The sequence below is a fragment of the Salmo trutta genome, chromosome 5, assembly GCF_901001165.1.
Source record: "Salmo trutta chromosome 5, fSalTru1.1, whole genome shotgun sequence".
Taxonomy (NCBI): domain Eukaryota; kingdom Metazoa; phylum Chordata; class Actinopteri; order Salmoniformes; family Salmonidae; genus Salmo; species Salmo trutta.
In genome coordinates this window covers 25421748-25447498 of record NC_042961.1, presented here as the reverse complement: position 1 = coordinate 25447498, position 25751 = coordinate 25421748, and the positions used below count along the sequence as shown (strand labels likewise).

Here is a 25751-nt window from a genome sequence, read left to right as displayed (position 1 = left end):
GAGGTGTACTGAGATAGAAACTCACCAGTCAGCCAGAGCCCATCTAGTCCTGATGAAGCCTTTTCTGGACCACTTGCACTGTAACAGAGGGAGACATAATGCCAACTGAATGTGAGCATGGATTGCATGGAATTGGAACTGACTGCAGTGCACCCTAAATGGTTGTCAAGTAGATTACTAAGAAAAGCTCATCCATTGTTTAAAAATTGCCTTTTTGCCTTTGTGCAGATTGTAATTTCTCATTTTCGATTAACTGAAAATTATACTTTTTCAAAGTATCTCTTTTTTTTTAAACAAGCAATGCAGAGCTGTCTACAATTTCAATTTCATCCCCCTGAAAAGATAGAACAAATGTTATGGTTGAACTCAAATGTGCTGATTGATAAAATACCTGTATTTATGGGAAAGTTGTTTGAAAAGGGTATTTTGTTTTTAAATTATATTGGAAATTGGAAATGTATAGTCTTTCATGGAGTTATCAGAATTGTATGGGAAGGTCTGCTCAATCCAAGATTACAACCAATTGATTACTGCATTACCCCAAAAATGGAGGAGGCAGGTGGCAGCGGGAGGAGTTAGGGAACTGGTCTGTCTGCCCAATGTAAAAGATCAAAACTGGCAGAGGAATAAAAATAGCATAAAAAGGAAAGTATACCAGTTTAATTTGAGGACTAGGATGTTGACAGCTGTGCCATAAAGATTGCAAAACAGTTAGGAAAAGATATTTGATGCACCGATTCCATGTTACAGGGTTGAGTTGATATATAAAATGACGCAAGATTCAAGACTTCGTGCTTTTCAGCTAAAATTATTATATAGAATTCTTGCCACCAACAAAATGTTGGATATTTGGGGCATACAATCATTAAAGGTATTAGGTGAACAATAGGTAGGTAAAGAAAAAAAACAACAGTAAAAAGACAGGCTATATACAGTAGCGAAGCTATAAAAGTAGCGAGGCTACATACAGACACCAGTTAGTCAGGCTGATTGAGGTAGTATGTACATGAATGTATAGTTAAAGTGACTATGCATATATGATAAACACAGAGTAGCAGCAGCGTAAAAAGAGGGGTTGAGGGGGCACACAATGCCAATAGTCTGGGTAGCCATTTGTTTACCTGTTCAGGAGTCTTATGGCTTGGGGGTAAAAACTGTTGAGAAGCCTTTTTGTCCTAGACTTGGCACTCCGGTACCGCTTACCATGCAGTAGTAAAGAGAACAGTCTATGACTGGGGTGGCTGGGGTCTTTGACAATTTTTAGGGCCTTCCTCTGACACCGCCTGGTGTAGAGGTCCTGGATGGCAGGCAGCTTAGCCCCAGTGATGTACTGGGGCTAAGTGCCTTGCGGTCAGATGCCGAGCAATTGCCGTACCAGGCAGGGATGCAACCAGTCAGGATGCTCTCGATGTTGCAGCTGTAGAACCTTTTGAGGATCTCAGGACCCATGCCAAACCTTTTTAGTTTCGTGAGGGGGGAATAGGTTTTGTCATGCCCTCTTCACGACTGTCTTGGTGTGCTTGGACCATTCTAGTTTGTTGTTGATGTGGACACCATGGAACTTGAAGCTCTCAACCTGTTCCACTACAGCCCCGTCAATGAGAATGGGGGTGTGCTCGGTCCTCCTTTTCCTGTAGTCCACAATCATCTCCTTAGTCTTGGTTACGTTGAGAGATAGGTTGTTATTCTGGCACCACCCGGCCAGGTCTCTGACCTCCTCCCTATAGGCTGTCTCATCGTTGTCGGTCATCAGGACTACCACTGTTGTGTCGTCTGTAAACTTAATGATTGTGTTGGAGTCGCGCCTGGCCATGCAGTCGTGGGTGAACAGGGAGTACAGGAGGGGACTGAGCACGCACCGCTGGGGAGCTCCAGTGTTGAGGATCAGAGTGGCAGATGTGTTGCTACCTACCCTCACTATCTGGGGGGCGGCTCGTCAGGAAGTCCAGGATCCAGTTGCAGAGGGAGGTGTTTAGTCCCTGGATCCTTAGCTTAGTGATGAGCTTTGAGGGTACTATGGTGTTGAACGCTGAGCTGTAGTCAATGAATAGCATTCTCACATAAGTGTTCCTTTTGTCCAGGTGGGAAAGGGCAGTGTGGAGCACAATAGAGATTGCATCATCTGTGGATCTGTTTGGGCGGTATGCAAATTGGAGTGGGTCTAGGGTTTCTGGGATAATGGTGTTGATGTGAGCCATTACCAACCTTTCAAAGCACTTGATGGCTACAGACGTGAGTGCTACGGGTCTGTAGTCATTTAGGCAGGTTACCTTAGTGTTCTTGGGCACAGGGACTATGGTGGTCTGCTTGAAACATGTTGGTATTACAGACTCAATCAGGGACATGTTGAAAATGTCAGTGAAGACACCTGCCAGTTGGTCAGCACATGCCCAGAGCACACGTCCTGGTAATCCATCTGGCCCCGCAGCCTTGTGTATGTTGACCTTTTTTAAAGGTCTTATGTCGGCTACGGAGAGCGTGATCACACAGTCGTCTGGAACAGCTGATGCTCTCATGCATGCTTCAGCGTTGCTTGCCTCGAAGCGAGCATAGAAGTGATTTAGCTCGTCTGGTAGGCTCGTGACACTGGGCAGCTCGCGTCACAGGGCAGCTCGCAGCTGTGCTTCCCTTTGTGGTCTGTAATAGTTTGCAAGCCCTGCCACATAAGACGAGCGTCGGAGCCGTTGTAGTATGATTCAATCTTAGCCCTGTATTGATGCTTTGCCTGTTTGATGGTTCATCGCAGGGCATAGCAGGATTTCTTGTAAGCCTCTGGGTTAGAGTCCCGCACCTTGAAAGCGGCAGCTCTACCCTTTAGCTCAGTGCGAATGTTGCCTGTAATCAATGGCGTGTGGTTGGGGTATGTATGTACAGCCACTGTGGGGACGACGTCCTCGATACACTTATTGATAAAGCCAGTGACTGATGTGGTGTACTCCTCAATTCCATCAGAAGAATCCCGGAACATGTTCCAGTCTGTGATAGCAAAACAGTCCTGTAGTTTAGCATCTGCTTCATCTGACCACTTTTTTATAGACTGAGTCACTGGTGCTTCCTGCTTTAATTTTTGCTTGTAAGCAGGAATCAGGAGGATAGAGTTGTGGTAGGATTTACCAAATGGAGGGCAATGGAGAGCTTTGTACCCGTCTCTGTGTGTGGCGTACAGGTGATCTCGAATTGTTTTCTCTCTGGTTGCACATTTAACATGTTGATGGAAATTTGGTAGAACTGATTTAAGTTTCCCTGCATTAAAGTCTCCCGCCACTCGGAGTGCCGCCTCTGGGTGAGTGGTTTCCTTTTTGCTTATTTCCTTATACAGCTGACTGAATGTGGTCTTAGTGCCAGCATCTGTCTGTGGTGGTAAATAAACAGCCACGAAAAGTATAGCTGAGAACTCTCTAGGCAAGTAGTGTGGCCTGCAATTTATCACAATATACTCTACTTCAGGCGAGCAAAATCTAGAGACTTCCTTAGATTTCGTGCACCAGCTGTTGTTTACAAATATGCACAGACCGCCCCCCTCGTCTTACCGGAGTGTGCTGTACTATCTTGCCGGTGCAGCATATATCCCGGTAGCTGAATATCCATGTCGTCATTGAGTTACGATTCCGTGAAACATAGGATATTACAGTTGAAAGATTGTTGAAAGATATATGGTGCGTAGAAATCCAAAGAGGGTGGACAGCAGAGATAGGTGGGATGGGCTGAGGGAAGCTGAGTGTTGGGATGTGGAATTGGAGACAAGTGGGAGTAGAGCTGCTGGGCGGGGGATAGAATGACGGCCAAAGATAAAAGTAAAAAATAAATAAAGTCAAAATTAAACAAAACAAAATTAAGTTTGAATGACACTGAGGGCAGTGTTGTTACAGCCAATGCCAGTTTGCCTGAGGCTGATGCCGTGCAGGTGTTTGTACACATGCATATACACACACACTCTCATTCAAATGCACACATACATGGACACACACACACAGGTAAATAGTGCCACACATGCACTCAAACATATTCAGTTGGCCTTGCTGTTATGATTTTTGTTGTCCTTGATGAATTTTGCATTGTTTTCTGTTTTCCCTTGTCTTTATTCTATTTTGTTGGTTGTTGGTTCATTGGGGACGGGGGCTCGGTGGGGACAGGGGTCCAGGGGGGTGGGCTGTGAGGGGGGGTCTCGGATGGTTGAGGGGCAGCTCTTGGGGAATTGTGTGGGGGATCTTGGAGGGCTGGTGGCATGGCGGTTGGGAACCTGGGCTGGTGACTGATGGATCGCTGGTTCGGGTGCCCGTTTTTGACCTTGTGGGAGATCTGTCGACGTGCGCTTGAGCAGGACGTTGACCCTGGTTGCTTCTGTGTGTCTCTCTGGATGGGAGTCTGTTAGATGACTAATGTGATGTAGTTGTTGAGCGGCTTCACTGCTAATATATTGTATGTTTTAAATATTCAATACATTTAAAAATACAATCTCAAATGGCATACACAGTCATCCCATTCATACGAGTGCTACAACAATGCAAAGACAACAATCTAAGAGTTTGTTTTGTTTCAGTATGATCCATTTCCCCTAATGGGGAGTTAACCATGGCGATGAATAAACTAATTATGGCCCAGGTCACATAATTACAAATTGACTAATTTTATTTAAAAACTTAGATGCAAATGTGTAGGCCTGAAAGCAATTTGATTGCGTCTCACATCCTTCAATCTGCATTAGTACAAGATGAACTGTATCAAATTGAATTACATTAGCATACTTGAATTAATCTATACCGCCTGGCAGAATGTATGGGCCCAATTATACAACACTGTCCAACATTGTGACTTTGAGTGTGTGAGTGAGAGAGAGTGAATGAGTGAGAGAATGAGTGAGAAAGTGAAAGAGTGAGAGAGTGAGAGAGAGTGTGTGTGAGTGTGTGAGAGAGTGAGAGCAGTGAGTGTGAGAGGAATGTGCTCCGGGTCCTTTGTGCAGCTGCGGTAGGCGGCCTGGTTTAAGGTAAACCAAAATAGTTTTCATGAACATAATGCACTCAATAAATATTTTGTGATAATTTAAAAAGACAAATAATAGAACGAATACCTTACATGATGTAGTCGTTGAAAATAAATGAGGAAGTACTTCAACAAATTCAACAAAACACAGATGTTTCAAGGAAATTCATTCAGTAACCACATTTACATTTAGGTGGTAAGCAGAAATTTGTTGGCATCATATCAATTTCATCTTTATTTTACACGACTCCCTGAGAGATTTAAATATGTACTGTATATATATATATATGACGTGATATACAGTACATAACATTGTAAGGACTTGAATAAAGAGAGAAGGGAAATGAAGAAGAGGATGAAGAGGATGACGGGGAGGGGAGTGAGGAGGAGAGAAGAGGGTGGTGTCCAAACCTGCTCTCTTAATGCAGCGCGAAATATATGTAATCTAAATTTAATTTAAAGAGCCATTAACTACAAATCACAACATAAAAATCCATCACGTCCCTGACGTGCAACCTCAGATTGCCCCATTTCCTCCTCCTATGACTGATTGACCCTTGTCTTATCGTTTGGTTAATGTGACACGCACACATGCTGCACACATTCCCTTCCATTCATCAACACACAGAGCTGTCATTCACAAGGGGACTGGGAAATTCAGACTGGGAGTGACAATCAACTGTCATGCACCCAATCAAATGCTAGATTGAAACGCCGACCTCACCTTGATGCCTACAGAATGTGTTACAGGGCCAGGGGGAAAAAAAACCTGGCCTGAGACAAAAATGTATATTTCCTATTGCTCTAGGCTAGGGTTTCCAAACCCCTGCTCTAGGCAGGACAGCTGAAAAGCTGCCACTCAGGCTGGTACCACAGCCACAGTATCATCAGTGAGTGAGACAGACAGAGACAACATCTACACTTCATCTGACAGAGTAGCGTAGGCCCAGGTGATGTCCAGCCCCCCCCCCAACACCCCATCGTCTGGGAGGGGTCAGGTCTGGCCTGGCCAGTGAGGGGTCACCATGGGGGCGGGTGGTGGAGTGAGGCAGTAAAAGGTTGTGAGGCTGAGGGTGACACAGGCTGACCTTCCGTGGCCAGTGATGGGTGCCCAGGCTGTGACAGTGATGAACGGCTATACAGAGTGGGTCAGCCATGACAGCCAGGCTCCCAGCCAATACAGATAAGGGACGGAAAGGGGAGTAGTGGAGAGCGAGCTATGGTGCTATAAAATGGATTCGCTATTAGATGAAGAGACACCATAAACTCCGCAGTTGTGTCCATCGGAAGTTCTCACTTCCACTATCAAATGTCACGCGTGTCATGGTGGTGCAGGATTGCGGAACAACAATCCCCACCCCCCCGGTCCCCCACCACAACACACTTCGTTTTTGTTGTCGTTGACCTTTCTTATATCTCAGCTGAGAGACCATCCCCCTATAAATAACAGTGTGCGGTGGGGCATACCCATAAGGGAGTACAGGACAGGGTTACACAGGTCCCCGTAACAGATATGCACTGTGAGTAATAAGTAATACACACAAACTCTGACTGATTTGGCCTCATGCAGAACCCCCCATGTATCTTTATTCCATCATCCCCATCAAATAAGAGAGGGGAGTCTGACTGGGGTGTGCTTAGTAGGAACTGGACCAGACTGAGTGCGTGTGGGATGAGAGGGAAGTTGCTGCTGATTAAAATGTCCCAAATCCAGTGTTGTGTAGCGGTTTGAGGGAAGGACAAGCCCTTTATAGGAGAGAGTGGGGACTGAGGGGAGGACATACAGTACAGTACATACAGGGGCTGGGGAATGGGGCAGGTTGCCTATAGGACAGATCTAGCTGGATGGTCTCTGGACCATGGGTAGAAACAATACCACTTTCCCATTTAAAGGGATGTTGACTTGCATTGAAAACTGAACTTGTATGGCTGCCGCATAATCATAATATCCTAGTTTACAGCAGAGATAACTAAAGGGGTGTCTGAGTGTAGTCCACAACCAATGCTTTTATGAGCAGACGTGTGGTAGCAACCAAGAAATACAAACTTGTACGGACAATGATCTATGGCCCGGTTAGTTTTTTGCACTTCCGTGCGCAATCAATGGAAAGGGGACATTGAGGTCTCGGTCATACACTTTATTTATATAAGCCAAGGAGAAATCCTTATGATGCAATGTTTTTTGGAAGCATGTATTACTGCACCAACAAATATATTTATAAATACTCGGGCGAGTTCAAAGGATTGACGGAACAACAAGAAATGACAGGTCACCAAATCCATCACATCGACCTTTCAAAAGAAATGTGCCCGCTATTTTGTCCAGTTCCTTCTTATTCAGCTTTCAATTAATGTCCCTCCCTCCTTTCTCCTCCACTTCAAGCCATAACTCACAGTCTGTGGAGTATGAAGGCAGTGTGTTTTGCATACATGGAGGGAGGGGTTGTCATTTCAGCAGACTCAACCCAGGGGACTTGGGGTCACAGTAGGATCCTGTTCACCCCCATTGTGGACATGAGAGGTCTACATGAGACAGCAAGGGTGTGTGTGACAGGGGTATGAGTAGGCGTCAAAGCAAACACACAACATTAATACAGTTGAAGTCAGAAGTTTACATACACCTTAGCCAAATACATTTAAACTCAGTTTTTCACAATTCCTAACATTTAATCCTAGTAAAAATTCCCTGCCTTAGGTCAGTTAGGATCACCACCTTATTTTAAGAATGTGAAATGTCAGATTTATTTCAGCTTTTATTTCTTTCATCACATTCCCAGTGGGTCAGAAGTTTACATACACTCAATTAGTATTTGGTAGCATTGCCTTTACATTGTTCAACTTGGGTCAAACGTTTCGGGTAGCCTTCCACAAGCATCCCACAATAAGTTGGGTGAATTTTGGCCCATTCCTCCTGACAGAGCTGGTGTAACTGAGTCAGGTATGTAGGCCTCCTTGCTCAGACACATTTTTTCAGTTCTGCCCACAAATTTTCGATGGGATTGAGGTCAGGGCTTAGTGATGGCCACTCCAATACCTTGACTTTGTTGTCCTTAAGCCATTTTGCCACAACTTTGGAAGTATGCTTGGGGTCATTGTCCATTTGGAAGACCCATTTGCAACCAAGCTTTAACTTCCTGACTGATGACTCGAGATGTTGCTTCAACATTTAACATTTACATTTAAGTAATTTAGCAGACGCTCTTATCCAGAGCGACTTACAAATTGGTGCATTCACCTTATGATATCCAGTGGAACAACCACTTTACAATAGTGCATCTAAATCTTTTAAGGGGGGGAGGGTTAGAAGGATTACTTTATCCTATCCCAGGTATTCCTTAAAGAGGTGGGGTTTCAGGTGTCTCCGGAAGGTGGTGATTGACTCCGCTGTCCTGGCGTCGTGAGGGAGCTTGTTCCACCATTTGGGTGCCAGAACAGCGAACAGTTTTGACTGGGCTGAGCGGGAACTGTGCTTCCTCAGAGGTAGGGAGGCGAGCAGGCCAGAGGTGGATGAACGCAGTGCCCTTGTTTGGGTGTAGGGACTGATCAGAGCCTGAAGGTACGGAGGTGCCGTTCCCCTCACAGCTCTGTAGGCAAGCACCATGGTCTTGTAGCGGATGCGAGCTTCAACTGGAAGCCAGTGGAGAGAGCGGAGGAACGGGGTGACGTGAGAGAACTTGGGAAGGTTGAACACCAGACGGGCTGCGGCGTTCTGGATGAGTTGTAGGGGTTTGATGGCACAGGCAGGGAGCCCAGCCAACAGCGAGTTGCAGTAATCCAGACGGGAGATGACAAGTGCCTGGATTAGGACCTGCGCCGCTTCCTGTGTGAGGCAGGGTTGTACTCTGCGAATGTTGTAGAGCATGAACCTACAGGATCGGGTCACCGCCTTGATGTTAGTGGAGAACGACAGGGTGTTGTCCAGGGTCACACCAAGGTTCTTAGCACTCTGGGAGGAGGACACAAGGAAGTTGTCAACCGTGATGGCGAGATCATGGAACGGACAGTCCTTCCCCGGGAGGAAGCTTCAATATATCCACATAATTTTCCTCCCTTAAGATGCCATCTATTTTGTGAAGTGCACCAGTCTCTCCTGTAGCAAAGCACCCCCACAATATAATGCTGCCACCCCCATGCTTCACGGTTGGGATGGTGTTCTTTGGCTTGCAAGCCTCCCCCTTTTTCCTCCAAACATAACGATGGTCATTATGGCCAAACAGTTATAATTTTGTTTCATCAGACCAGAGGACATTTCTTAAAAACGACGATCTTTGTCCCCATGTGCAGTTGCAAACCGTAGTCGGGCTTTTTTATGGCGGTTATGGAGCAGTGGCTCCTTCCTTGCTGAGGGGCCTTTCAGGTTATGTCGATAAAGAACTCATTTTACTGTGGATATACTTACTTTTGTACCTGTTTCCTCCAGCATCTTCACAAGGTCCTTTGCTGTTGTTCTGCGATTGATTTGCACTTTTCGCACTAAAGTACGTTAATCTCTAGGAGACAGAACGCATCTCCTTCCTGAGCGGTATGACGGCTGCGTGGTCACATGGTGTTTATACTTGCGTACTATTGTTTGTTGTACAGATGAAAGTGGGACCTTCAGACGTTTGGACATTTCTCCTATGGACGGACTAGACTTGTGGAGGTCTACAATTTTTTTTCTGAGGTCTTTGCTGATTTCTTTTGATTTTCCCATGATGTCAAGCAAAAAGGCACTGAGTTTGAACATAGGCCTTGAAATACATCCACAGGTACACCTCCAATTGACTCAAATGATGTCAATTAGCCTATCAGAAGCTTCTAAATCCATGACATTTTCTGGAATTTTCCAAGCTGTTTAAAGGCACAATCAAGTGAGTCTATGTAAACTTCTGACCAACTGGAATTGTGAAATAATCAACAATTGTTGGAAAAATGACTTATGTCATGCACAAAGCAAATGTCCTAACAAACTTGCCAAAACTGTAGTTTGTTAACAAGAAATTTGTTGAGTGGTTGAAAAATGAGTTTTAATGACTCCAACCAAAGTGTATGTAAACTTCCGACTTCAACTGTACACTAGTATACACACCCATACACTAGTATACACCCACAACCAACCCAATGGCACTCAAATCTAAGAGATGCCAGGAAATGTAATTTTGTCTCTGTTGCATTGCTAGTCTTTAACCAGCGCTGTCACTCAAACATAAGCCGTACAGACCAACCCCTCCCACCATGATGTCATCAGGCCCTCTGAGTGACAGTTTATTAACGGTGGACTGTAAAGTGAACGTGCAAGCGGAGAAAGAGAGGTGTTAGTCTCCGACAAGCTGGCTAAACTGTCTGCTGCTACATTCTACAGCTTCACCTCTCAATACGGGGTATCAAAACATTAGAAAACAACAGAAAATGATACCTTTATACAGTAGATTCTAATGGAAGATAACATGATAACAACCCATGCTCTCTGTAACTCACATATTCTAAGGTCTTGGCGAGGTCTCTTTTCTAGTATATCATGTCTTAGGATGACTATCCAGTTTCCACAACACTCTGAGACCCAGAGCGGTACCCTGCAGAACCCAGTTGGACTCCCCCATTGCGGTCTGTCTTGTCCCAGATCCCCTGTTAATAGAATTCCTTAAGGCTGCAGATGAATGGCAAATCCAGGCGGTTTCATCTACTAAAAGACAGCATAAATCACCATGGAGGAAGCGGGGACAAGGCAGGGGTTATCGCGCGCCTGACTTCCTCATGAGAGCTCTGCATTAAAGCATTAGTGAAATTAATTCATCTTTCATAAGAGGTTTGAGCAGTATCTGTGATCTATGATAACCAATTTCTCACTACGGAGCTGGGCAGGGGGGAGGAGAAGAAAAAAAAATACTCGGCCCTGATAGACTACACAAATCTGCTATTTTTAAATGTCTAACATTATCTGGAGCGCTGCTCTCGGGAGCATCATCCTGGATTCATAACCCAGCCGGGAAAGAGGCATAAATCAGGGAGTAAACTTTCTCAGGCATCTGCTTGCTTTTCGCACCCAGTTTTGTTTTGTTTTCCGCTTGTCTTCGTAACGCACCAAACACCCGTTTCTTGTAATAATTTTAAACAACTTCACGCCTCAATCGATGTAATTGGTTTTAGATCATCTTTGAAAATGGCAAACTGGGGAACTCCAAGGTGGGGGGGGGGGGGGGGGGCAGAGAGTGAGAGAGAGAAAATGTGTACATGAGAGTGTGTGTGTGAAAGAGACGGAAATTGGGAGACTACGTCTGTGAAAGGATGTATCCATCTCCTTTGCATATATTTGAGGAGGTGGCCGGCGGAGCGCGGTTGACAGATGAGCGAGGAGCATGGGGCTGACACGCGGGCACTCATGCTCTTTATTACTATATCAGCACAGCGCGACGTTCCCTTATGATGTGGACCCAGCAGAGGAACCCACAGAACAAACAGACATACAACGCACACAGGCTGCACTACGAAGCCCAGCAAGCCACCGAATGAAAGCTGTTGCAAGAGTGCCATCTCAATCTTCCACTGTTCAACTGATCCTTGTATTCATTTGCTTTTTGAGGGAAAGTAAAGAAAGAATAAAATGCAGAAACCAAAATAACCTTATGTTTTCACTTCATGCCGTATCTTTTGTGAAAATGCAAAATAGTAAGAGGAAATACTGCCATAAATGTGTAATAATACAAATAGTTATGTTTTTCTGTGGTTTATTTGGTAAAAACATATGCCTACTTTTGAAAATATTCAAAAGAATATTAAATTCTTCAACATAAACCATTTCGATAAAAAAAAAAAACATCTCAAAAACAAAGTGCCGCAAAAGTGTTGCAAGTAAAATAAAATAAAAACAGATATAACCAAAACTTTTTCAGCACTTGCAATACCTACTGTATTATGGGGACTAAATGCAACCATCCAAAATGTATTAACAAGGTCCATGCCTTATGCCGGGTGTACGCTACACAACTTTCAAAATCCTAACATTGCTGAGACTCACATTAAACGACAGTCTTTCATGTCGTTTTTTTTGTCTTGACAACTTAGTGGTGCGCACACTAGACGATCTGGCACAGTCGCACACCACAAGAATCCTCACTTGTTCGTGAGGATTCTCCATACCACCGTGCTGTCTCGTGAAAACAATGTGATGATGTTATTAGATTGTAAAGCCTCGATCGCGTCGTTGGATTTTGGTACACCAGAAGTACATTCATTTCCAATGGAACGCTGCTTTTGCCCTGCAGCTTGCCTTGCAGTTGCAGTGCATATGTTGGATCTATCGAACGTACGTGTCCAGCTGTGTGCGTAGACGGCTTGACAGATATGGCAGCAGAAGGTGAATGTTGAACTTTGCACACATCCAGATGATGCTGAGTACCATTTTGCGTAATGACGCTATCGATGTGATAGAGGCATTAAACAGTATAGTGATAGTGGTGTCATAATGTCACATTGCTGTTTAGTGTTCATTAATGACAGCACTCTGTCAATCAAAGTCCCAGAGCTTCAGAAAGCAGTACAGAGGCTGAGAGATAGTCCCTCTCAGTCACTACAGCAACAGTGGAAGGATACGCACCTCAGGGAAGTAGTCCTGAGGAAACTTCTCCTTCTCCAACATGGGTGTGCTCTCTAGAGTGTCTGAGTAGATCTCTTTCCCAACCACCTTCTTGAATTTCTTGGCTGTGGGGAAAAACACAGACAGAAAGCCAGAGGCCGTATTAATACAATACTAGCTAGTCTTGAGAGCATGATTCACAGTTTAAACATACTAACGTCACAAAACAGTGTTGTGTAGATCTAGATTCTAGATGTAGTCATGCACGCATAAAGCAAGAGCTTCATCAGCCTACTACTCCACCTGCTGGTTGTTAGTGGAAGTATAGGGGAACTCCTGCCTAGGTGAAGCAACAGATTCTCCACGCCTACCCAGTCTAAATTCAGGCTGTGTGTTGTACTTACAAGGAGGCCTTAGATGATCTAAGGTGAACCAAACAGCGTGACACCGTGACCCATACTCAGTGTCAGAGAGAGAGCTTGACATGCCAAACCATTTTGACCTCTCAGATATTTTTTGCTTTTTGAACGCTCCGAAATTTGTAGAACTAAAGGGTGAGCATGTTTTAGTCAGCATGTAAAAAGCTGAAAATATCTTAGAGGTAAAAACAGCTTGGCATGTCAAGATCTCTGAACCTGATCCTATGAGTATCGGTCACAGCGTCACTATTCGGTTCACCTCATCTAAGGCATTCATGTTTTATTTCATTTCTTTTTATTTCACCTTTATTTAACTAGGCAAGTCAGTTAAGAACAAATTCTTATTTACAATGGCGGCCTACACTGGCCAAACCTGGACGATCACGGCCAGTTGTGATACAGCCTGGATGTATCATGAAACTATAACGCATAACCTGAACTGGGGCCAGAGCCTGAAAACGTCTCCCACATTCACCTGATATGTGGACCCGTTTCCATAAACCGTCTCAGAGTAGCAGTGCTGATCTAGGATCAGTTTGGACTTTTGGATTATTATGAATGGACAGGAGGGAGCTGATCAGCAATCCTACTCTGAGACGCTTAATGAATATTGGTCATGGAAAATGTGGCATAATTCTTTACCAAAGAAGCAGGTGTAACAATTGACATCTTCTACATAGTTAAAGTTTTTATTCAGTCCAGTAGCATCTTGTAAAGCGTAAATTAGCTCATTCTGGATATATCCTAATCCCATGTAAGAGGAGCACTCTGTTTCCCAGGGGGTTTGACGGGTGAGGGTATGTGTGGGGGTCTGTGTGTGTGTGTGTGTGTGTGTGTGTGTGTGTGTGTGTGTGTGTGTGTGTGTGTTTGTGTGTGTGTGTGTGTATCCATGTCTGAATGCTGCATGCGTGTGTGTGTCCTCTCACATTCCCCCTCGCCCTGTCCTTCACTGGTGGTGAGAGGATGGTGCTAATGCTGACTCTGGTGTAATGGGAACAACGTTGCGGCTCCACATCTATATCCCCTCTTTAATTAGCCTGGCCGCCAGGCCCCTGGCCCTCTGACACCCCAAGCTGATGAGAGGGCCGTAACTGTCCAATAACCGCCGTACACAATTACCGTGGAGCCCGAAAACCCATGAATTAAATCCTAATATTAATAAGCATTACCATTCTATCTATCGCTCCTGAACATGATCTTCCCCCTGCCAATCTCAACCTTACTGGTTTTGATAGAAGCGGTGATGGGCCGTTGAATGTAGGGTGTTATATGGAGGGGGGTTTGTGAGAGGGCAGGGATAGAGATTTCATGGGGGGGGACTCACCTTTGAAATCAAACTGGTGGATGTTTTTCAAGGATTCGTGAAGAAAGTAGCAACTTCCTAGTGCCTGGAAGATAGAGAGCGCATGAGATTTAGGAGAATTGTTAACAAACCATTTAGTCAGAGATTCTTGGAAATGACCTGGGATTAACTAACCACAAAATATTACTGAGCAATAGAAGCAAAGATTGGTTCCAAGTAGTACAAAGCACCATTCATTTGTAGAGCTTTGCTGTGTAGAGGGCAAATAAGGTACACACACTAATCATTCCAGGCAACAAATCACACCACTGTTTAGTTTATGTACAGTATTTTCCCACAGCAGATATTGAATTAAAGCGGTCAATCGAATATACAGTCCTCAGACCCTATACTTGGTACAAGGCTTCCTGAAGAATAAATCATTCTAGCTTTTCAAAGGACACATTCAGATGGACTTTGGAACAACCAAAGAACTACTTCAATAGGATTAAAATCTTAATTTCTGAAAGAACAATCAAAGTTTCCCCAGTCTGTAGACAACCCAAACAAACTGTGGGGGAAAAAAATAATGCAGGGGATTTGATGCGGTTCACAGTCCACTACACGCTTTCTCTGTGCTTTTTACATCTAGGCAATAGAGGAAAAGCCTGCTCTCAGTCCGCCGGGGCTTTGAGATAGCGAGCCCTCAGCCCTTGCTTGAGGATAATTCTGTCATTGGTCCTGCTGCTTGCAACCCTCCTTTCTCCTCCTACACTGCAGCATGTAGAGAATAGAGAGCAAAAGAGGAGGAAATAGATATTAGGGAGAGAAGAAAAAAATACATTGGATGACAACACGAAACGAAAGTGAGCCCAGTGCAGATTTGTGCAGGTCCTGGAATGGTTAGTGGCGGGACAAGGAAGGGCATATGAGCTTCAAAGAGAGGGACAGAAAGAGAGAGAGCGCGGCAGAGAGAAAGAGAGACAGAGAGAGAGGGAGAGGGAGAGAGAGAAAGCGAGAGAGGGAAACAGAATGAGAGAGAGAATAAGAGAGAGAGAGGCGTAAGTCTCCTTAGAGGGGAGGAGACAGACGGCAGAGGGAGAAAAGGACAGAGGGAGAGGGAGAGAGAGGATTTAGTCTGATTTTGTGCCGTTTTCCTTTTAGGGGCGGAGCAGACACCCTCTCTGGCAGGGAGAGAGTTTGGGGGCTCGGCAGCCAGACCCTGCATTATTTATGAGCGCCGGCACATCTTGAGATTAAACATTTGCCGATTTGTCAAAAGCACAAACATGAGGTCCTGCCCATCTCCTTGACATAGAAGTTCATCCAACGGAAAACACTGTCGCACATTTAATTGATGAGAACAGCGGCTGGTGACCCAAACCCACCGCCATGCACCGCTCTTTCATTCTATCTTCCTCCCTCCTTTTTCTGAAGGAGGACAAAAAAGCGAGGGATGGATTGAAAGCAGTAGGACTCGAGGTCAACTTTCCCCTCAGCAGGAGGACGGCTTCCAGGAAGGGCCCCCTTTTAATTTCTCGTAGGTTTTCTTTATGTTCTTTTTCACCTCAAACTGCCACTGACAGAGTGAGAGAAAGAGAGGGGGACATTAGGGGGGTGAGGGAGGGAAACTGTGCTAGATGTCAAAATGACACCACTGTTGTTTTTGTTGCTGCAGTTTGTATATTTGGAAGGAATCCAGAATAAATACTAATTAAGCTAAAATATTAAAATATGAGTCGAAATATGAATTTCAATCACCATTAAAACTCAGTACAATTACAAACCTTTCTAAACCACCTTGATTCATGTTCAAATCCTCAAACATTATAACATTCTGTAGGTCTAGCCTATAGTCAACAGAGAATCCAAATAGAATCGAAAAAGGCCTGCGTTTGCTTGTTAAGTACACAGGTAGGCCACAGCATCACCCAAAAACCAACTAGTTGCAGCCGTGGGTTGCTGCATGCTCATAAATGCCGCATGGACATTGATTACTCCACAAAAACCAGCGAATGTGACCGCCCCAAAATAGAATTGATATGATGACTAAACAAATCTTAATGAATTAACCTTCAAATATATGATAAAAAGTTGCACCTAAGTGGTTATACAGTGCATTTGGAAAGTATTCAAACCCCTTGACTTTGTCCACATTTTGTTACTTTACAGCCTTATTCTATAATGGATAAAAATGCCCCCCCCCCCATCAATCTACACATAATACCCCATAATTACAAAGCAAAAACAGGTTTAGAAATTTTTGCAAATGTATTAAAAATATAGAATTAGATATGACATTTACATAAATATTCAGACCCTTTACTCATTACTTTGTTGAAGCACCTTTGGCAGCGATTACAGCCTTGATACTTCTTGGGTATGACGCAAAAGGTTTGGCACACCTGTATTTGGGGAATTTCTCCCATTCTTCTCTGCAGATCCTCTCAAGCTCTGTCAGATTGGATGGGGAGCGTTGCTGCACAGCTATTTTCAGGTCTCTCCAGAGATGTTAGATCGGGTTCAAGTCCGGGCTCTGGTGCCATTTGGCAAACTCCAAGCGGGCTGTCATGTGCCTTTTACTGAAGAGTGGCTTCCTCCTGGCCACTCTACCATAAAGGCCTGATTGGTAGAGTGCTCCAGAGATGGTTGTCCTTCTGGAAGTTTCTCACCTCTCCACTAACAAACTCTGTCAGAGTGACCACCGGGTTCTTGGTCACCTCCCTGACCAAGGCCCTAGTCCCCCGAATGCTCAGTTTGTCGAGCGGTCAGCTCTAGGAAGAGTTTGTGGTTGTTCCAAACATCTTCCATTTAAGAATGATGAGGCCACTGTGTTCTTGGGGACCTTCAGTCCTGCATAAACGTTTTGTTACCCTTCCCCAGATCTATGCATCAACACAATACTGTCTTGGAGCTCTACACGGACAAGTTCTGGCCTGGGTTAGATCTAATCTGTCGGAAAGATATCAGTTTGTCTCTGTGAATGGTTTGTCCTCTGACAAATCAACTGTAAATTTTGGTGTTCCTCAAGGTTCCGTTTTAGGACCACTATGGTGTTCACTATATATTTTCCCTCTTGGGGATGTCATTCGAAAGCATAATGTTACATTTCACTGCTATGCGGATGACACACAGCTGTACATTTCAATGAAACATGGTGAAGCCCCAAAATTGCCCACAATAGAAGCCTGGGTTTCAGACAAGGAAGTGGATGGCTGCAAACTTTCTACTTTTAAACTCGGACAAAACAGAGATGCTTGTTCAAGGTCCCAAGAAACAAAGAGATCTTCTGTTAAATCTGACAATTAATCTTGATGGTTGTACAGTTGTCTCAAATAAAACTGTGAAGGACCTCGGCGTTACTCTGGACCCTGATCTCTCTTTTGAAGAACATATCAAGACTGTTTCAAGGGCAGCTTTTTTCCATCTACGTAACATTGCAAAAATCAGAAACTTTCTGTCCACAAATGATGCAGAAAAATGTATCCATGCTTTTGTTACTTCTAGGTTGGACTACTGCAATGCTCCACTTTCTGGCTACCCGTATAAAGCACTAAATAAACTTCAGTTAGTGCTAAATACGGCTGCTAGAATCCTGACTAGAAACAAAAAAAGTTATCATTTTACTCCAGTGCTAGCCTCCCTACACTGGCTTCCTGTTAAGGCAAGGGCTGATTTCAATGTTTTACTGCTAACCTACAAAGCATTACATGGGCTTGCTCCTACCTATCGTTCCGATTTCGTCCTGCCGTACATACCTACACTTATGCTACGGTCACAAGACGCAGGCCTCCTAATTGTCCCTACAATTTCTAAGCAAACAGCTGGAGGCAGGGCTTTCTCCTATAGAGCTCCATTTTTATGGAATGGTCTGCCTACCCATGTGAGAGATGCAGACTCGGTCTCAACATTTAAGTATTTACTGAAGACTCATCTCTTCAGTGGGTCCTATGATTGAGTGTAGTCTGGCCCAGGAGTGTGAAGGTGAACGGAAAGGCTCTGGAGCAACGAACCGCCCTTGCTGTCTCTGCCTGGCCGGTTCCCCTCTCTCCACTGGGATTCTCTGCCTCTAACCCTATTACAGGGGCTGAGTCACTGGCTTATTGGTGTTCTTCCATGCCGTCCCTAGGAGGGGTGTGTCACTTGAGTGGGTTGAGTCACTGACGTGGTCTTCCTGTCTGGGTTGGCACCCCCTCTTGGGTTGTGCCGTGGCGGAGATCTTTGTGGGCTATACACGGCCTTGTCTTAGGATGGTAAGTTGGTGGTTGAAGATATCCCTCTAGTGGTGTGGAGGCTGTGCTTTGGCAAAGTGGGTGGGGTTATATCCTTCCTGTTTTGCCCTGTCCGGGGATATCGTCGGATGGGAACACAGTGTCTCACATTTGACCCCTCCTGTCTCAGCCTCCAGTATTTATGCTGCAGTAGTTTGTGTCGGGGAGCTATGGTCAGTCTGTTATATCTGGAGTATTTCTCCTGTCTTATCCAGTGTCCTGTGTGAATTTAAGTATGCTCTCTCTAATTCTCTCTTTCTCTCTCTCGGAGGACCTGAGCCCTAGGACCATGCCTCAGGACTACCTGACATGATGACACCTTGCTGTCTCCAGTCCACCTGGCCGTGCTGCTGCTCCAGTTTCAACTGTTCTGCCTGCGGCTATGGAACCCTGACCTGTTCACCAGACGTGCTACCTGTCGCAGACCTGCTGTTTTCAACTCTCTAGAGACAGCAGGAGCGGTAGAGATACTCTCAATGATCGGCTATGAAAAGCCAACTGACATTTACTCTTGAGGTGCTGACTTGTTGCACCCTCGACAACTGTGATTATTATTATTTGACCATGCTGGTCATTTATGAACATTTGAACATCTTGGCCATGTTCTGTTATAATCTCCACCCGGCACAGCCAGAAGAGGACTGGCCACCCCTCATAGCCTGGTTCCTCTCTAGGTTTCTTCCTAGGTTTTGGCCTTTCTAGGGAGTTTTTCCTAGCCACCGTGCCTCTACATCTGCATTGCTTGCTGTTTGGGGTTTTAGGCTGGGTTTCTGTACAGCACTTTGAGATATCAGCTGATGTAAGAAGGGCTATATAAATACATTTGATTTGATTTGATACAGACAACTCCTTCGATCTCATGGCTTGGTTTTTGCTCTGACATGCACTGTCAACTGTGAAACCTTATATAGACAGGTGTGTGTCTTTCCAAATCATGTCCAATCAATTGAATTTACCACAGGTGGATTCAAAAAACATTTCAAGGATGATCAATGGAAACAGGATGCACCTGAGCTCAACTTTGAGTCTCATAGCAAAGGGTCTAAATACTTATGTAAATAAGGTATTTCTGTTATTGATACATTTGCAAACATTTCTGAAAACCTGTTTTCACTTCATCATTATGTGGTACTGTGTGTAGATTGAGGGGAAAATGTATTTAATCCATTTTAGAATAAGGCTGTAACGTAACAAAATGTGGAAAGAGTCAAAGGGGTCTGAATTATTTCCAAATGCACTGTATGTGTAATCACGAAAAATCTACTTAACCTCTAGCCTAATAGATATTTATTTGGCATCAGGGTTCAAAATGGACTGGCTGGTCTTATTCTTGCTCCCTCCTCATGAAGAACCGATTATATTAGCGGGCTGCAATTAATCCATTTGTCTCTGAACATGACAGGCTCAAAATATGAATTAGAGCCTGACTGCGCGGACAGGATATGCTTATCTTTTACCAGTGGCTTTACAATGGCCTGTGTCAAGCGTATGTTTGTCCCGTACCACTTTATTGAGTCGCTGCCAGATTCCCTTGAAATAATTAAAAGTATATTTTACATATTTATAAAGCCCACTGTCACAACGGCTACTTAATTTTCCATTAGTAAAATGCACTCTATTAAGTGCAACTGGCAAGGGCCAAGAGGAGCTAGGGGAAATGAGTAATCACCGTAATTGTAGACAGAAAGACAATAACCGAGCCATAAAATCCAGGTTTTATTGCCCACGCTGGCAATGGCATCTCTTATCGGGAGTTGTATTCACCACACCGCTCAGACGAGATAACCACTCTAACACAATGGAAGCTGTATCGGTGTGTGTGTGTTACAGACAGAGAGGGAGAGATAGAGAGAGTGAGACAGAGAGAGCACACAGGCAGTTGACATTTCCAATAACCCTAGTAGATAGGGGCTGGCCTAGTTTAAAATAGAGAGTTGAGAGGTCCAGAAGCCTGCGAAGTCTGTTCCACTGAGTGCTTTATCGATACTCTGCTTCAGGAATTAGTTATAGTAGAGGAAAATAAGTACGGAATCATGACCTCTAATGGATTTTCTGCATTTAATATGAAAAATGAGCCATAAAGCAAACATAAAAGTAATAATTTTTCTCTATTCCGCCCAGAGGGAGCACGGTCTGTCCCAAGAGTAGCCTCAGTCCCGTGTCACAGTGCACTTCTGGGGGCAAATACCATACTGTCCTCAAGCCACCAGTGGTGCAATGCACCGAATGTCCTGAGGAGCATTTTGAGACAAAGTGACAGGGAGACAGAGAGTGACACACACAACCATCTGAGGAGCCCTTTATCAAGTAAGATGGATAAGGTAAGTTCCAAACAGGGACAGAATGGATAGTACGCACTACTGTCAGAAGTGACAGTTCAAATGGGACCAGCGTTATCTATGGTAGTGGATGGCTATAGTGTACCTGCTCTGGGAGCTAAGGATAGAGTATCTCCCCATAGGTTTCCTATGACGTTTTATTTCCCCGTCTAAAATGTGTGCCCTGCCGGTCCAGGCAGGCCAAATGAAATGTGGAAATGGGCTGTTCTACTTTACCAACAGCAGTTCTCTCGGTGTCCTTGCAAAGTCCCCTCATCTGTCAAGTCACATGTGAATACACACACGCACGTGTATACACATGCACACACGCTTGTAGGCTCAGACACATCATGTAGTTCACGCACATACATGTACACACACACAAAGGCAAGACAGAGTTTTCAGATGCAAAAGGTTAGTGAGATATACTGCCATGATGGAACTGTGGTGCCATGCATCAAAAACACAGGCAAGCCACAGTCAATCATATGCTTGGTGCATGAACATGGAAACTGACTAATCTAATGGGTACACAATTCACTCATTGGTTGCCGTGCAGATAGTCTCAACCAATCTCACACTACAATATTATCAAACATCCCTAAGATACTGTAAATTAAACAAGATCCCCCCACAACAATATTTACTCAATACCTCATGTCTATTATGAACACTCAGCATTGTATTTTACATGTAAGCCCTACTTTGAACAAGCAATACATTCTATGGCATTATTTCAACGGTTATCTTGACCAGACAGGGCGCAATGAGAGCGCTAGACCACTTGCTATTCATGGCTTACTATACGCCTTCTGTGAGGAGAGCTCTGCACAAATCTCCAATACTGCACAAACAGGCTGTTTGTCATCCTATGCAATGAAAACACCCGGGCAGGAGAAAGCGTCAATAGAAGGCTTGCTTTTCAGCAGAGAAATACAGATCGAGACCGCTTTAGTACTCCCCCCCCGCGCCGCCATATGTGTTTGCCAAGCACCACTCACAGTCCAATTGATTGAGTATTCAGAGTATTGAGCCACAGTGTCTATTATTCATCGTCTGGTGGAAGGCCTGACTGGATACACAGACAAAACTCTCATTAAAAGTTATTCTGTCACTTCCTCTTATTTGAAAACAGGCTGGATGTTAAGCCATCGATCATTTCCTGAAGGAGCCCTTGTCTATGGGGGGGAGAACTTTTAGAAGATGATGGGTGCCATAAGTATTGGGACATGGTGCACATTGTGTGTGTGTGTGTGTGTGTGTGTGTGTGTGTGTGTGTGTGTGTGTGTGTGTGCGTGTGTATGCGGGGGTGTGTGTGCGCGTGCATTCTCACAGGGGGAAATGGATCTTCCAAAGAAATACAAGGGTGTATTCTTATGAGCCAAATTAATTGTTCTTAGTTGGATAAATAAAGATGGATAAATGCTAAGTCATTGAGTATAAATTACCTTTCTCAAAATGCCCACAATTGATTCTCTTTGTTCTCACTTCACATTCCATAGGGTCATCATCTGTCAAAGTAGCAACCAAAGCAACTACCAGTTAAGCAACCTAAAACTACAACTGTGACCAAATATATTGTTTCCCTTGCACTTTTCTTAAATAATTCCCTATTTTTTCTTCAAAAAATAAAATAATAATAATAAGTCTCCACAACTTATTGGATTTTCAACATTACAGAACCAATTTTTTGGGGGAAAACAAGTTTAATTATAATTGAATTACAATTTTAATTTAGAAAATAAAAACAAATGGCATTGGCAAAATTATTGGCCCCCTGGAGCTAGTACTTGGTTCAACAGCATTCGGCCAAGATAATTGCCGACAAATGCTTCTTGTAGCCATCAATGAATTTGCTGCACCTTTCTACTGGCAATTTGGTTCATTCTTCAGCCGCAAACTGCTCCAATTCGTCAATGTTTAAGGGGTGCCTTCGACCAACTACTGTTTTCAGAACTCGCCATAGGTTTTTGATGGGATTCAGAGCTGAACTTATCTCTGGCCAGATTTGGACAGTCCAGCATTTCTTCTTGAACCATTCCTGGGTGCTTTTTTATGATTTGGTCACAACTGTATGTACATGCAGGTATTTAGTACTTAAGCTTCCTCTTAAGTATTTTTGGGGAAAATATAATTACAATCAATGGTAAGAGGTATGTAACTACAAGTGCTAACACATTTATTGCATATCAATGACATACAAGTTACCCCTTATAGTTACTCTGAAATAATATCTAGATAACATAAAGTGTTGCGCAATCTTGAAACAATCCAGGGATAAAACGTTAAAAGTGAACAGATCCTGGATGAGCCCCCCAAAACCGGGAAATGTTTTGAGTGCTAGATCCTATAACTACTTTAAGTCCCTTTATCATAACACTGATCCTGGCAGAAACGGTCTGTCTGAGAGAGTTTAGGCCCCTATGCTCGCAGGTAAGAGAGCTGGTCAACTTCTAGAAAGCAGCTCCTGCATATTATTCTAAAATTCCAGAGAAAACTCGAGTGACATGCACACATGATTGATCTCCAAAATCACAGATTTTATTTTGATGAAATTATTATGGATGGGTCTAAACAAGGACGTAATTGGCCAAACCCACGGCAGCGGCCTGACCTGCCAACAATCCAGCCCCGCTCCCAAGTTTGGCTGCCTCCTTGGGAAATATTGTGCATTAATTGAATTTAGTCTCCTCTCCAACATCCAATGGTAGAAGTTAATTAAATTGCTTGTCCATTGTGTTCATCCACTTACAAAGTTAATGATATTGTGCCTAGGAATTAAAGACCGTTTTATAAAGCGTGCGGGATGGGAGCTGGCAGGCACTACATTGCCCAGTTGAACCCTGTCAGTCCTTGGGCTGATGGACCCTCTAATTAGCGCTGAAATGGATGCTTCCATCTGCCAATTTCCTGCCACGCTCATCAGTCGTAACAGTCGCTCCCCTAACCTGCCCGCTGGAGGGGTCTAAAGCAGTAAAACCATCACGGCAATGACATTCAACAGAACAAATCAAATAAAGTATATGCATAATATGACTCAGACTTTTAAATAGGCCTTCTAATTACTTGTGTTTTTGCTCTGTATAATATCATTGGTTTCTTTGTGATATAGATTGAAGAGAATAATAACTTAATTAAAAAGGTTTGATGCAGTACATAATAGCACACCTTGTTTCCATTTTCAAAGGAGGTTGCTTTAATACATAGTAATTTGGTGAAATGAAGAATAAGAATACACAGTGGTATAAGTATTTTTATGATTGTACATTAACTTTTTTAGAAAATCCTTGCTGCATCCTTGAACTCAAGGTAGTAAAGGTAGCTTATTTTAACATAACACAAATATCAATTAGAATATTAGTTCTCTAAATTGCACTCATTGAATGAGTTTTACAAGTGGCCCAATTTTCAGAGCAGGAGCAAAAGCCGTTAAAAAGGCAAGATTCATGTTTGTATATTCCAACTCCATATTTACTAATACTGTACTGCAACTTCAGCATATTTTAACGAGGGTATAAAATAAGGACATCAAAGTAAATTAAATTACACCTGTAGTGCCTGTTATACCGCTGACCTGCCTAATGGTTGGGGAGTGTGCAAGCCCAGCTCAACGGCAGATGGACACATTTGCGTAAGCTAATTATTAAAAAGTTAAAATACAACACAATCAAGTTCTAAACTGCGGTGCTAAGGTGGAAGTTGTTCATCACTTAATTCTTATAATTGCCCTTCTTGTTTTTATTGTAGAATCTCATACACAAAGCATGTGTAGGTGATCTAGGTGGAAGGATATCTTAAAATCTGAGGAAAACGATACTGAAGAACTATCAACACATCTCCTGTGGTACTCTGGCTTCGAGTATTTTTGAACACTGCTACTCCCCCTTCTGGGACGTCTACAGGGCCCTCCACCGCCCTACCTTCAGCAAATCACGCCTCCATTTAGCTCCTTCCCGTCCTGTAGGCAGAAACTTATACAGGAAGTACCTGTGGTAAGGACTGTTCAACATTGGTCTGACCATCGGAATCTATGCTTCAAGATTGTTTTGATCACGCGGATTGGGACATTTTCCGGATTGCCACTGAAAACAGTAGACGTATTTCACTGACTCGGTGACTGAGTTCAACAGGAAGTGAGAATGTTGTTCCCACTGTGACAATAAGAACTTATCCAAACAAAAAAACATGGATAGATGGCAGCATTCTCGCATAACTAAAAGCGCGAACCACCACATTTAACCATGGCAAGTTGGACATGTACAAGATGGACTCGCAATTCAACGGTTCATACACGAGACGTATGTGGCAGGGACTCCAGACAATCACGGATTATAAAGAGAAAGCCAGCCACATTGAGGACACCGACGCCTCGCTTCCTGACAAGCTAAGAACCTCTTCGCCCGCTTTGAGGAAAACACAGAGCAGCCGACGTGGGCCATCACCGCTCACGAGGACTGTAAAGCTTTCGTTGTCTGTGGCTGACGTGAATAAAACATTTAAGCATGTTAACCCTCGCAAGGTTGCCGGCCCAGATGGCATCCCAAGCCAGAGCATGCACAGACTAGCTGGCTGGACTGTTTAAAGAATTATTCAACCTCTCCCTATCCCAGTCTGTTGTCTCCACTTGTTTCAAGATGTCCACCATTGTTCCTGTACCCAATAAAGAGAAAGTAACTGAACTAAATTACTATCGCCCCGTAGCACTCACTTCTGTCAACATGAAGCGCTTTGAGAGGCTAGTTAAGGATCACATCACCTCCACCTTACCCGACACCCTATACCAAATACAATTTGCATACTGCCCCAACAGATCCACGGATGACGCAATCGCCATCGCACTGCCCTATCGCATCTGCACATTAGGAATACCTCTAAGAATGCTGTTCATCGACTACAGCTCAGCCTTCAACACCATAGCGTCCTCCAAGC

General features: G+C 44.0%; 1 protein-coding gene across 2 annotated transcripts in view; it reads right to left on the bottom strand.

The window, feature by feature from the left end:
* Positions 1-25751, bottom strand: part of LOC115193954 (type I inositol 1,4,5-trisphosphate 5-phosphatase) — a 272496-nt gene that overhangs the window by 104013 nt on the left and 142732 nt on the right. For both annotated transcript variants that reach the window (XM_029753112.1, XM_029753113.1), the window contains exons 5-7: positions 14276-14339; positions 12554-12657; positions 26-78 (exon numbers count right to left, since the gene is read on the bottom strand). In XM_029753112.1, coding sequence (XP_029608972.1) covers positions 26-78; positions 12554-12657; positions 14276-14339 — 221 coding nt within the window. The remainder of the gene's footprint in view (positions 1-25; positions 79-12553; positions 12658-14275; positions 14340-25751) is intronic.